We start from the raw sequence: 13,005 nt of genomic DNA, 5'->3' as shown, positions 1-13,005 counted from the left end.
AGCATGACAGTTTCTAGTACAATGGAACAGTTTCTTTAGTGACTGTGATAGTGCTTACATTTATCTAAACATATGATATAAATTTTACTGAGTTCTACATCCAAAAAAATAAAGAATGCATGGAAGTACTAATAATATTCAAATGTGTTTATTTAATAACATTGTACCACATATACACAATGCAATATTACTTAGCTATTTAAAAAAATGCATTTCAATCAGTTTAATGAGGTGGATGAAATTGGAGCCTATTATACAGAGTGAAGTAAGTCAGAAAGAAAAACACCAATACAGTATATGAACGCATATATATGGAATTTAGAAAGATGGTAATGATGACCCTATATGTGAGACAACAAAAGAAACACAGAGATAAAGAACAGACTTTTGGACTCTGTGGGAGAAGGCAAGGGTGGGATGATTTGAGAGAATAGCACTGAAACATGTATATTATCATATGTGAAACAGATCGCCAGTCCAGGTTCAATGCATGAGACAGGGTGCTCAGGGCTGGCGCACTGGGATGACCCTGAGGGATGGGATGGGGAGGGAGGTGGGAGGGGGGGTTCAGGATGGGGGACACATGTACACCCACGGCGGATTCATGTCAATGTATGGCAAAACCACTACAATATTGTAAATTAATTAGCCTCCAATTACAATAAATTTTAAAATTTAGAAAAATAAAAAAATAACATTGTACCAATGTCAATTTCCTGCTTTGGATTACTGTGCTATGCTTATTTAAGATGTTATCATTAGAGGAAGCTGAGGTAAGGGTACAATGGAAATGCCTTGTACTATTTTTAAACTTTTTATGCTACTTTTGAATTATTCTTAAATGTCAATGACTCTAAAGTTATCTTAAACTAAAAAGCTTTTAAAGTGCCCCACCTCTCTAATTTCCAGAGATAGTAAGTGTCTTGATAGACCTAGTTTAATATTCAAAAAATTTGAAATCAAAATGTGTTCTTCAATCTATCTAAAGTTCAAAAAGCTTATGAAAGGTGCTTAAAATCAGGGTAGTGTTTATCTTTGGAAAGGAGGATGGGGTTTGCTTTTGGGAGAGAGCCTGGGTAGATGATGGTCTAATTCTGACCCAGGTAAGAGTTACTCAAGTGGGCTTACTTTTTCAAAATCCAAACTGTACATTTCTCTATATGCTTGGTATCTGCTTTAATAAGTGTGTATTTTTAAAAATGTATTTCTCTAAACACATGTAGCAATTATGAGGAGCTAAAAAAATTCATTTTTGAACTTTTACGTTGGCTAACAGTAAATACTGTATCACTTCCTAATATTTTATGAACTTAAGTCAAATACAACTGATGATTCACTCTGGAGCCACCACTCCCCAGCAGCTCAGACCAAATTATCCACAAATGGAATAACATTTTCCATTTATAGTCCCTACCAAAATTCGTAAGCATCAAAAATAAAGACAAATACTTCACAAACATATTCCCCGCCCCCCGCCGCCCCCCCCCCCCCACCAAAATCTTACCAAGACTGCAGAGGGCTTTTGCGCTGACCTTGAGACATCAACGAACGAATATCAAGTTTACAGTGTCCTCCAATTTCCCCACTCTGGACAAAATCTTCCTTGAATCTAGTGGATAACAAAAAATTGAATTTGGAATTTTTTTTCATGACTCAGGCACGCAGGTTATAACTAAAGTGGTCTACCAATTTCTAAAATCAGTTTTTCATTAGAAGTTAACTCTTGTAATAGAACATTTCAAGTTTCTACAAAAAGTAGCAAAATCGTATCTAATGTAGCCATCACATAGCTGCATAATGATCAACTCATTATGACAGGTGTGGGTCATTCATTTCCCTCTCTCATTCTTGAACCTCATCACCATATTATTAGGAAGCAAATCCAAGGCATATTCCTGGACCTGCAAATATTTCAATATTTTCCTTAGATATTAACATCCACCACTGAAGTACCTGTCATGGTTTCTCTTGATGTTTCTTAAATCAAGGTAGATATTGGTGGCTCTGCAGTACTGAAGGTAACGGGAACACACCAGACTTGAGTCATTCTGAAATAAGGTGGAGAAACAAGAGAAAGATAACTGTGAGCATTAACACTTCAAGGACACACCCAAACTTGCTAGACATCAGTCTAACAGCATGTAGCCTTCAGGCTCCAGCCACACACTGTGATGAACACTTCCCAATGACGCTTCTGTTTAAGAATTTTCCTCCCTGGGAGGCATTGCCCAAGCATACTTTTGCCAACTTGCACACTTTTAGGTTACTACAAAGAACTCCACTATTTCTATAATCTTCAAATTTTAAAGAGCCCAGAGTTGTATTTATGGTTCAGTTTATCTTCATGAGAAAAAAAAAAAAAAAAAAAGGGCACTCACAACCCTCACAGCTGTGTGAAAAAGCATTTTCAAAGACGAGCCAAAGGAAACAAGGAAGAAGGCACATGCCACAGACCTTAAAATGCAAGGCAGGAAGGGTAGTTTGTCAAATATGAGTTACTTTCAGCAAGCCTTTCCCCAGTAGTTTAGCAGTAAAGAATCTGCCTGCAATGTAAGAGATGCAGGAGATGTGAGTTCGATCCCTGGGTCGGGAAGGTCCTTTGGAGGAAGGCATGGCAACCTACTCCAGTATTCTTCCCAGGAAGATCCCATGGACAGAGGAGCCTGGCAGTCTACAGTCCATGGGGTTGCAAAGAGTCAGACACAAATGAAGTGCCTGAGTATGCATGCAGGCAAAGGAGTTTAAAAGTCAACCATAGAGCCTGTTTCTACTTCTACCAACTGTGTTGACAGAGGGATAGCTTCAAAAATTTTTATCTGCTCTGGGTTGTAGTGCGAGATTTAAACACCACTTTGTTGCTTTTCCCATAACTCCCAATTGACCCTTAATGGCAATTAACCTTGACCATCATGGTGTTTTAGAATCTAGAGTTGGTAAGGGGTCACACCCTGATAGCAAAAAACCCATCAAAGCAGATCTTCATGAGGAAAGCATTTTGCAAATCACCTTGGAAAATGTGTGCAACATGGGGTTGAGGCCATCTCCTGCCCTTTTGTGCATGAACAGCTAGACCCGAGCAAAAGTATAAAGTACTGACTGTTAAAGACACCTTGTAGTAGTGCAGGTTAATGCCTTGCCTGAATCTTCTGGTTCAGGCACCTTGCTAGAATCACTTGAAGTTCTATCATGTGACACCATTCCAAGGCACTACAGAGCATATATTCACTTTTGGAATGCAAGTGATTTAAATATTTTTTGGTTTCTTAGATTGCCTGGAGATAACAGAGACTCCTGAGATGTCAGAGGCTTGGGCAGAGTTCAGGAACATTCAGTTCAGTTCAGTTGCTCAGTCACGTCCGACTCTTTGCGACCCCATGAATCGCACCAAGCCAGGCCTCCCTGTCCATCATCAACTTCCGGAGTTCACCCAAACTCAAGTGCATCGAGTCGGTGATGCCATCCAGCCATCTCATCCTCTGTCGTCCCCTTCTCCTCCTGCCCCCAATCCCAATCAGGGTCTTTTCCAATGGGACAACTCTTCGCATGAGGTGGCCAGAGTATTGGAGTTTCAGCTTCAGCATCAGTCCTTCCAAAGAACACCTAGGACTGGTCTCCTTTAGGATGGACTGGTTGGATCTCCTTATAGTCCAAGGGACTCACAAGTCTTCTCCAGCACCACAGTTCAAAAGCATCAATTCTTCGGTGCTCAGCTTTCTTCACAGTCCAACTCTCACATCCATACGTGACCACAGGAAAAACCATAGCCTTGACCTTTGTTGGCAAAGTAATGTCTCTGCTTTGAATATGCTATCTAGGTTGGTCATAACTTTCCTTCCAAGGAGTGCATCTTTTAATTACATGGCTGCAATCACCATCTGCAGTGATTTTGGAGCCCAGAAAAATAAAGTCTGACACTGTTTCCACTGTTTCACCATCTATTTGCCATGAAGCGATGGGACCAGATGCCATGATCTTCGTTTTCTGAATGTTGAGCTTTAAGCCAACTTTTCCACTCTCCTCTTTCACTTTCATTGAGAGGCTTTTTAGTTCCTCTTCACTTTCTGCCATAAGGGTGGTGTCATCTGCATATCTGAGGGTATTGATATTTCTCCCAGTAATCTTGATTCCAGCTTGTGCTTCTTCCAGCCCAGCGTTTCTCATGATGTACTCTGCATAGAAGTTAAATAAGCAGGGTGACAATATACAGCCTTGACGTACTCCTTTTCCTATTTGGAACAAGTCTGTTGTTCCATGTCCAGTTCTAACTGTTGCTTCCTGACCTGCATATAGGTTTCTCAAGAGGCAGGTCAGGTGGTCTGGTATTCCCATCTCGTGAAGAATTTTCCAGTTTATTGTGATCCACACAGTCAAAGGCTTTGGCATAGTCAATAAAGCAGAAATAAAGCAGTTCCAGATGTTTTTCTGGAACTCTCTTGCTTTTTCCATGATCCAGTGGATGTTGGCAATTTGATCTCTGGTTCCTCTGCCTTTCCTAAAACCAGCTTGAATATCTGGAGGTTCACAGTTCACATATTGCTGAAGCCTGGCTTGGAGAATTTTGAGCATTACTTTACTAGCATGTGAGATGAGTGCAATTGTGCGGTAGTTTGAGCATTCTTTGGCATTGCCTTTCTTTGGGACTGGAATGAAAACTGACCTTTTCCAGTCCTGTGGCCACTGCTGAGTTTTCCACATTTGCTGGCATATTGAGTGTAGCACTTTCACAGCATCATCTTTCAGGATTTGAAATAGCTCAACTGGAATTCCATCACCTCCACTAGCTTTGTTCGTAGTGATGCTTTCTAAGGCCCACTTGACTTCACATCCCAGGATGTCTGGCTCTAGGTGAGGGGTGGACCTTAATCCTAAGTGCTTATGATTCTCTGGGGCTTTAAAAAACTATCACTAAGCCCTTTGCTGTGAGCCTGGCCCTGCATGGAGCATTTTTCAATGCAGAATCTCATTTCAGTTTTACCACAAGCTGTAACACAGGCATGGCTTTAAAGCAGAAGAAGCTGAACACGGAAAAGTTTGGGTGCCCTTTGCACAGATCAAGATTTGAACCCCGTAGTCCATTCTTCTCCTTATTACCCCAAACTGCCTCCTGACAATGTGTTTATCACTGAGTGCAATGGGGTATGAGTGAAAGCACAAGAAAAACATCTGCATTTTAATTCTAGAAAGATTGAAGGCAAAAGGAGAAGGGAGCAGCAGAAAATGATTAAATAACATCACTGACTCAATGGAGATGAACTGATGACATCAACTCTAGGAGATAGTGAAAGATAGGGAAGCCTGATGTGGCCTGGTGCAGTCCTTGGGGTCACAAAGAGTTGCATGCAACTTAACGACTGAACAACAACAGCAGAATTGTAAAAGACCACACTTAGTAGCTGTGCGGTCTTCGACAGGTTGCTTAACATATCTGAGGACTCAGTTTTCCTCTCTAGTCCAATAGTACCAATAATACCTGCCCTGTCTATCTGTTATACTGTTTGTGAGAATCAAACCATATAACATACTGAAAAGCTTTTTGCAAAATGTAAAGTGCCAAAAAATATAGAACAGCATGGTGGGAGTGTATCACCTGTCCCAAACTACCAGCAAGGAAATTTATAAAGATGTAATTCATCAACTTACCTTCTTTAGTGTATGTTGGGGGGAATAATTAATTCTAAAACTACTTAAATATTTGACCTACCTCAAAATATGACCATCTGATAATATGTGTGTGAAAACAAGGACATGGCTTCCAACTAGGTTTTGGAAGTCAAATAAAACTTTAAGCCAATAATAGTGAGAGTGAGGGTTTCCTCTCATAGTGCCCTCTATCTGGTATTTATATTACAATCTAACCATTACGATTGCAGGGAATTAAAAGGTACAAAGTATTATGTATAAAACAAGCTAAAAGGATATATTGTATAACACCAAGAATATAACCAATATTTTGCAATAACCATAAATGGAGTATAACCTTTAAAAGTGTGAATCTGAATCACTGTATTGTATGTCTGTAACTTACACAATATTATACATCAACTATACCTCAATAAATAAATGAATAAATAGATACCACAGGTATTTTTAAATAAACATCTTCACTTATGAAGGGGTTGAACATCCACCTTTTCCTTCGGCTGGCAGAGCACATGGAGCTCCTCCAGACGCTCTGCGGCGTATCCAAAGTCGGCTTGCTTCCAGAATATTTCCTGGGCTGATTCAAGAGTGTCCGTCCTGTTTGCAAACAAAACAATTCTGTGATGAATCAACTTTTTACTTTTTTTGGACCTTAAATTTTCTAAATGTTACATTGCTAGAAGTCAGTCATTATTTTCTTAACTATAATAATTTTAAAAATCTACCTCTCACTACATGAGGTTACCAAAATAAGTTATTTATAGACTTACTCCCTGATAATAAACATACACAATGGAAATGGATATAGTCAGGATCATTTGGAACTGAAGACAATGAACTGTTAATTACTGCATTTTCTTTGCCCCATTAACCCTGCCTGTATTGGAAATACTGATTATACTTAACTCTCTTCTCCAAAACCAAAGTCAGCCATCCATCTCTTTTCTTTGCATATAGTGAGGAAAAGTATTTTCTGTGAACCATACTGTTTTATCCCTCTGGCAGAGGAAATGAGAGATATTCCTGTCCCAGGGGGAGACAGTCAAGACAAGTGAAATTACTCATGAATGTGTAAGCAAATTAATATCTAAAGGAATTATTATCTAATACCAAAAGAGTCTAGCTGGGAATTGATGTTTCAGCATACACTACAGAGAAAGGAGATAAGTATAGGGCAGGAGGGAGTCCATCCAGTAACTTACCATCCCATATCCACATAGGTGCAAACAGGGTAACCAAATCTGAACTCTGGTCTGCAGGATTTCTCATAACCCCAGCAGTATTTCAAATTTTCTAAGTATTTCTGGAACATAAGAGGTGTGTGTTGAGACTGGTCTACCTTCTGACATTCAGAGAGGACTCGTAGATTTTTTTTTTCCATGAAAAAAAAATATCTTTCTAGAACTTTCACTTTTACATTTTATAATACATACTCATGAAAGAGAAATCAGTAAATTCTAAGAAAAACAGTCTTGAGATTCTTAACAGCAATTATCTTTAGTCACCAATCCCTCCCCTACCAGGTCTGTTTTCCAAACAAAAGTCTGGGTTTTAGCTAGACTACCACAGATCATTTGAATTGGGATTTTTTTTTTTAATTAACATTTTTTATTGAAGTATAGTTGAAATTTACAATGTGTTAATTACTGTTCTGTAGCAAACTGATTCAGTTTTATATATATATATATATATATATGTGTGTATATATATATATATACACACACATACACATTCTTTTCTTAAATCTTCTTTTGCATTATGGTTTATCATAGGCTACCAAATACAGTTCCCTGTGCTATACAGTAGGACCTCGTTGTGTATCCATTCTGTATAGAAAAGTTTATATCTGCTAAGCCCAAGCTCCCACTTCATCCCTCCCCCGACCCCCTTGGCTGAACTGAAACTTCCTGAAGTAGCTTAATGAAGTCAAGTGAGTAAACTGATTCTAAAATCAGTCCCAAGAGAGTCATAAAAAATGGAATTTCTATCACCAAAAGGATCACAACTAAACTGAATGGATCAGCAGCTTTATTGATTGATCAAGACCAGCAGAGATCTGGGAATACTCTGGGAATATCTGGGAATAGCTCTGTAGCCCTTAGGGGACACACAACTGCTGTGGGCCAGGAAGCTCAGGAGGTTGTTCTGTGAGGCCCCTGGGGGCAGTGCCAGCTGGCTTCCCAGCCCGGCCTGTCCACGTGCTTCCTGTGCCAGCACCATGGGAAAGGAAATGGCTCACAATGCCCCGCTTTGATCTCTGAGGCCTCATGAGATGTCTGAATGGGCTCCAATTTGAAACCTTTCCAACAACTCGAAAACAGAAGGAAGGCCACAGTAACAGTCTTGATTATGGAGAGACAGAGATGTAGGTGTTATTACCAAAATGAAGTGCTGAGAGATCCTCTTAAGTGCAATTTAAGAAAGGAGAAGTTTGAGATTATTCAGTTACTTTTAACTACATATTCTTTTCTGTATCAAATCTAATTTATTTCATTTACAGACTAGACAAACCATACAGACTGCCTATTTCTTTTACTAGTGATTTAGATTTGTAATCTCACCTTTGTGAGTAGGACATACTTCTAAGCAAAGCTGAGTCATTAAGAAGCATGAGATGAAATACAAACATCAACTGACCCACAGTTACAACCAGGAGTCTACCTGCAGATTCAAGTTATGATGGGGGAACTAGTAAACCAGCCTCAATTGCAACCTTTTAAAAATATGCAAGAGGAGAAATAAGATTTACCTTATAAGGACAATGTGAGTCTTTCCTGCAGACTGTGGCAATATGCCTGTTATTGTGCAAAAAGAAGGGAATATGCTCTTCCGGCAGGCGGAGGCTGGCATAGTTGAACAGAGGGGTGGCTGAAATGCCATCGGCCTGGGGAGGAGCCTTGTCTTGGCCACTCAGGGGGACCTCAGGAAGCAATGCTCCAAAGACAAGCAGCATGAACATAGCAACCTCCAAACCTAAAGGTCAAATTGATAACACCCTCATTAAGACAGAGCCTTCAAAGTCAAAGGGGTTAAGGGTTAAGTACAATTATAACTAACTTCACTACTTTACTGAATAATGTTCTTTTACTCGACAAATACTGATTGTTATAGGCCAGGCACTGGGTCAGGAGCTAGGTATAGGGTGGTCAATAAAACAGCAAAGACCCCTGCTTTCATGGAACTTGGAAGCTAGTGCAGTAGATATAAAATAAACAACCAAATAAACAACTTCAGATAATGACAAGGGCTGTGAATCAAATAAACCAAGGGCCAGCACATTTTTTCTGGAAAAAGCCAGGCAGCAAATATTTTTGGCTTTATAGGTCAGATAGTGTCTGTACCCATCAGGAAAGCAGCCATAGTTATGCTAGGAATGGCGGGCTGTGTTCTAATAAAATTTTATTTACAAAGATGGGAGGAGGACCTTGACAGGACCCTGTTTGCTGATGCCTGAGTAAGTCAGGTAATATGATAGACAACACAGTTTGCTAGTTAAGCATGCAGACTTTGAAGCTAGGCCACCTAGGTTTGAATGTGGCTGCAGCTTTCTAAGAAGAATGACCTTCAGCAAGTTATTTAACCTTGCTGTGCCTAGGTTTTTCCATCTGTTAAATGGAAATCAGAATAACCCTTTCTCATAGGACTCCCGAGAGGTAAATATTGGCAACATGTCTAGATATACCTGGTATGTTAAATGCTATGTTAAGTGTTTCTTAAATAAAAGTTTAAAATTACACGGTATGGGGCGGAGTTGCTAAGTAACATTTAAGCTGAGATCTACATGATGCAGATCCAGAAAAACATACCAGGAAGAAAGAAGAAAGGAAGTACAATGGGTCCAAGCAAGTGTGTACCTGCTGGATTAAAACTAACAATCACTGAAGTATGTGAGAAAACGCTGCGTGCCAGGTACTCTGCTAAGTACAAGGAGGCAGCAGGGAATGGGCAGCTGAACAGTAAACTCCTAAGCCCTTGTGAAGCTTTTCTTTCACTGGGTGTAAGAACAATGATATTAAGAACTAAGACTAAGAAAACTCTAGGAGTGAAATCCAGACAGTCTGCCTCAGAACTGTACCCTTAAATTCTCTCCATCTGGCTTTAGCATTGAGAAAAGAGATAATGGTCATGAACCTTCCTGCATTTCTAACTCATCCCAGAAAGATTAAATCTCTTATATCAGATTTTTTTGTGTATATTTCCAGATAATAAACATGCCATTTGGGGTTCATTTTAGTGATTTATTTGCTCTAGTTTTTCAAAGTGGTCTCCCCACCAGATGATAAAGCCCTAGTACATATTAGTTGCTTCCAAGCAGGGTCTGCTGTCACTGAAGCATACTGGAAAAATCCAAAGTTCAAAATCAGCTTTCAATGAATACGGCTGATGGAGACGGGGCCTTTAGAACCAGACTGCTATGTTCAATCACATTTCAAGTTCCAAGAGTAAGCAATCATAACTGAACAGTTGGAATGCCAAGAAGAAATCCTTTTCCCCTCTGCAGTAAATATAATTGTTTTTTTCAGTTCAGTTTAGTTCAGTCACTCAGTCGTGTCCGACTCTCTGCGACTCCATGAATTGCTTTGCTGCTGCTGCTGCTAAGTCGCTTCAGTCATGTCCGACTCTGTGCGACCCCATAGACGGCAGCCCACCAGGCTCCCCCGTCCCTGGGATTCTCCAGGCAAGAACACTGGAGTGGGTATGAATTGCTTTAGGTATCCCTAAAGAGTATCTTGTTATTTGTAATAAAGGTCACCTGAATCAATATTTTTAATTGAGACTTTTACCCAACTGTGAGTTCGTAACAATTTCACAAAATTTAAAATACACATTAATATTAACAGTGACTCTAATTATAATGAAGCATTTACCTCTTTAATCCTCAGAACCACCCAGAAGTTGCTGTGATGTTTCAGGTATCTAAAATCTGTCAGAAATGAAACACATTACCTTAAAAAGATATCAAAGAAGACTTCTGCATCCCCGGTGATATTGTGAATTAAAAGAAATATTAAGAGAGAAGATAATAAGATAACCTGTAAGCAGACTGTCTGGCATTTAGTGAGATAAGCCATAACCAGAAGGCCTGGCTTATAAAACCTTTCTCTGCCTTAACAAATAAAAGCTACTAAAAGTGAGGTAGCAGGTACAATCCTCAACACAGTAACTTAACAGAAGAGATTCTAAGAGTGAGCAGGAAGGAGATGACCCACTTCATACAGGCACCAACTGGTACAGGCCAACAGGACACTCAGCAGATAAAACATTCCCAAGAGCAAACAATCCAACTGGTTCTCACCACAGTAATCCGACTCACCGAATGAAATTGCTCCCTGCTTTCAGATTCAACAGGCAGAATGGCCAGTCTCTCCCAGAAATAGGTCATTCTTATGACCAAGTCGACCTTTGGTTAGCCAAGTCCATTGTCCTCTACTGAGCTCTAGCCATAACTAAACGCAGGGATCCGTAAACGACTTTTCCGCCAAAGGAAAAATCGAAAGGTTCACATCAGAAACCTGGCTTTTGCTGAGGGCACGTAACCACTTGCACAAACTAGCAGGAGTGGCTGTTGTGCATGAAAGCACAACCCCAGGGCCTGACAGAGCCTTTCGGGGTTGAGTCCTCTTGCAGGGAGAGCCCCTGAAGGACAGGCGGGCACACTTCAGGAGATGGACGCTTTAGCAGCTGAGCTACTTTTTCCTTCTGCGCAAAGCTGCTGGTTCCCCCCACCTCTCTATGGGGATACCATGACTGGATTTCCACTGGCCTAAGAAAGGGGAAGGGAAAGGGAGAAAGCTTGAAAGAGAATGAGAGGTGAAACTCCGACAGTGACAAGGAACACAGTGGGTGAGATGGGTCAACATTCTGACAGGGGTTGGAAAGTTTACAGAAGCCAGTGGACAGGTGAAAAGTTAAACGCATGTGAGACCCACAAGGACTCCTAAAACGGCTCGCCCCAACTAGCACTAGTTTTACGAGGGAGGAGGTTGGAAAGGGCCTGAGATGGCCAGGTGAGGTCCATCAGCGGTCCGCTACAACGTCTGAGCCAAGGCGGCGGGGTCGGTGGCGAGCGCCCTTCCGCAGCCATGATGCCGCGCTGGGGTTGGGGCGCAGAGATTCCCGGGGACCGCCCGCCCCCCAACGCCGCACACTGCACCCTCCCACCCCAGACCTCAACACGCCTGGGAGGGGCCTGGATCAAGGAGGCTCCGTCCCGGCCTGGGAAACCCGGCATGCTTCCCCGCGCCCGGCGGTCTCGGGGACCCGCGCGCCGCGTCAGGCACGGTGAAGGGGGCCGAGCCCTCGGTAAAGGGAGGATCAGGTCTGCTTCCCCACGTCCTCCTTCTCGGCCCTCGGGCGATGGAAGGCGCAGGCGGACCCGTGGAGAAGCGCCAGCCCGCCGGGAACCCGCGCCGGGAGCAGGCAAAAGCGCCCACCGCGCACCCGGGCGAGGCAGAGGGCGGGGGGCGGGTGAAGATTCCGCGGACCGCGGGGCGAGTCCCACCTGGAGCCTGGGAAGTCGGGGCTGCGGAGGAGGCGGCGGCGGCGGCGGCTCGGACTGAGGGAGTCGTCATAACCGGCGACTGTAGCTCACCGGAAACCTCCGGCGCCGGAGCCGGGCCAGGGGGCGCCCGGGAGCTGCCGGGACACCTAGGCCGGCCTGCGCCGGGAGCGGGTCCCCGCCCCGCATGGGGTCCTTGGGGCCAGAGCCGGGACCACGCGCGCACGACCTCACGCGGAGTCAAGGGGCGTGGTCCGCGGTTTCCTGCGTTTCCCGCCAGGTCGAGAACCTCTGTGCTGAGGAGCAGGACTTTAAGATACTGGACTGTCCTCCTTGAGAGGTAGCGAAAAGGCGCTTAAGGGACACTGCGACCGGTTGCATAGAAAACCGGACTCCTTCCCTTCTTCCTTCCCGTTGCACTGAGGTGGAGGGTTACTGTATCCTTATTTAGGGTACACGTTGTCGCCCTCACGTTCATTCTCCGAGCCTGCTCGTAGTTGGCCGCACTTTGTGGTGGTAAGAATTCTTCGAAGCCTTGTACATTAAATAGTAGTCCTCTTATCTTTCTTAGTGACTATCAGAAAACTCATCAGCTCAAATGTCACTTTGTGGAGTTTGACTTTTATCCTTTTATTGTAGTTATTTAAATTGCAATGGTTTATCTTACCATACTTATTTGAACGCCCATCTCCCCACACTTTTACTCTTGGCATTCTCGGTCCATATAGTATACTGTGTAGTGTAGAGCACAGTAAAGTTGAGCATTGATTACTGCTTCATCTTGAACTGATCAAAGCTGATGTCATCAGAATGTATTTATGCTCAGACACAAAGTCACCGGTTTTAAGTACTATGATCATCAGAAA

General features: G+C 42.5%; 1 protein-coding gene across 3 annotated transcripts in view; it reads right to left on the bottom strand.

Annotated features, from left to right (window-relative positions):
- Nucleotides 1-12,339, bottom strand: part of EOGT (EGF domain specific O-linked N-acetylglucosamine transferase) — a 42,964-nt gene extending 30,625 nt beyond the window's left edge. Inside the window, exons 1-7 of one of the 3 annotated variants that reach the window (XM_055557466.1) lie at nt 12,143-12,339; nt 10,509-10,564; nt 8,390-8,613; nt 6,843-6,943; nt 6,129-6,237; nt 1,954-2,048; nt 1,505-1,609 (exon numbers count right to left, since the gene is read on the bottom strand). In XM_055557466.1, coding sequence (XP_055413441.1) covers nt 1,505-1,609; nt 1,954-2,048; nt 6,129-6,237; nt 6,843-6,943; nt 8,390-8,599 — 620 coding nt within the window. In that variant the 5' untranslated portion in view covers nt 8,600-8,613; nt 10,509-10,564; nt 12,143-12,339. Of the gene's footprint in view, nt 1-1,504; nt 1,610-1,953; nt 2,049-6,076; nt 6,238-6,842; nt 6,944-8,389; nt 8,614-10,508; nt 10,565-10,954; nt 12,044-12,142 lie in introns of those variants that run through there. The other 2 variants (XM_055557468.1, XM_055557469.1) reach the window with 2 other exon arrangements.
- Nucleotides 12,340-13,005: the final 666 nt, after the last annotated feature.

This window comes from Bubalus kerabau, chromosome 20, assembly GCF_029407905.1.
Source record: "Bubalus kerabau isolate K-KA32 ecotype Philippines breed swamp buffalo chromosome 20, PCC_UOA_SB_1v2, whole genome shotgun sequence".
NCBI classification, from domain to species: Eukaryota; Metazoa; Chordata; class Mammalia; order Artiodactyla; family Bovidae; genus Bubalus; species Bubalus kerabau.
This window is presented reverse-complemented; position numbering and strand designations above follow the sequence as displayed.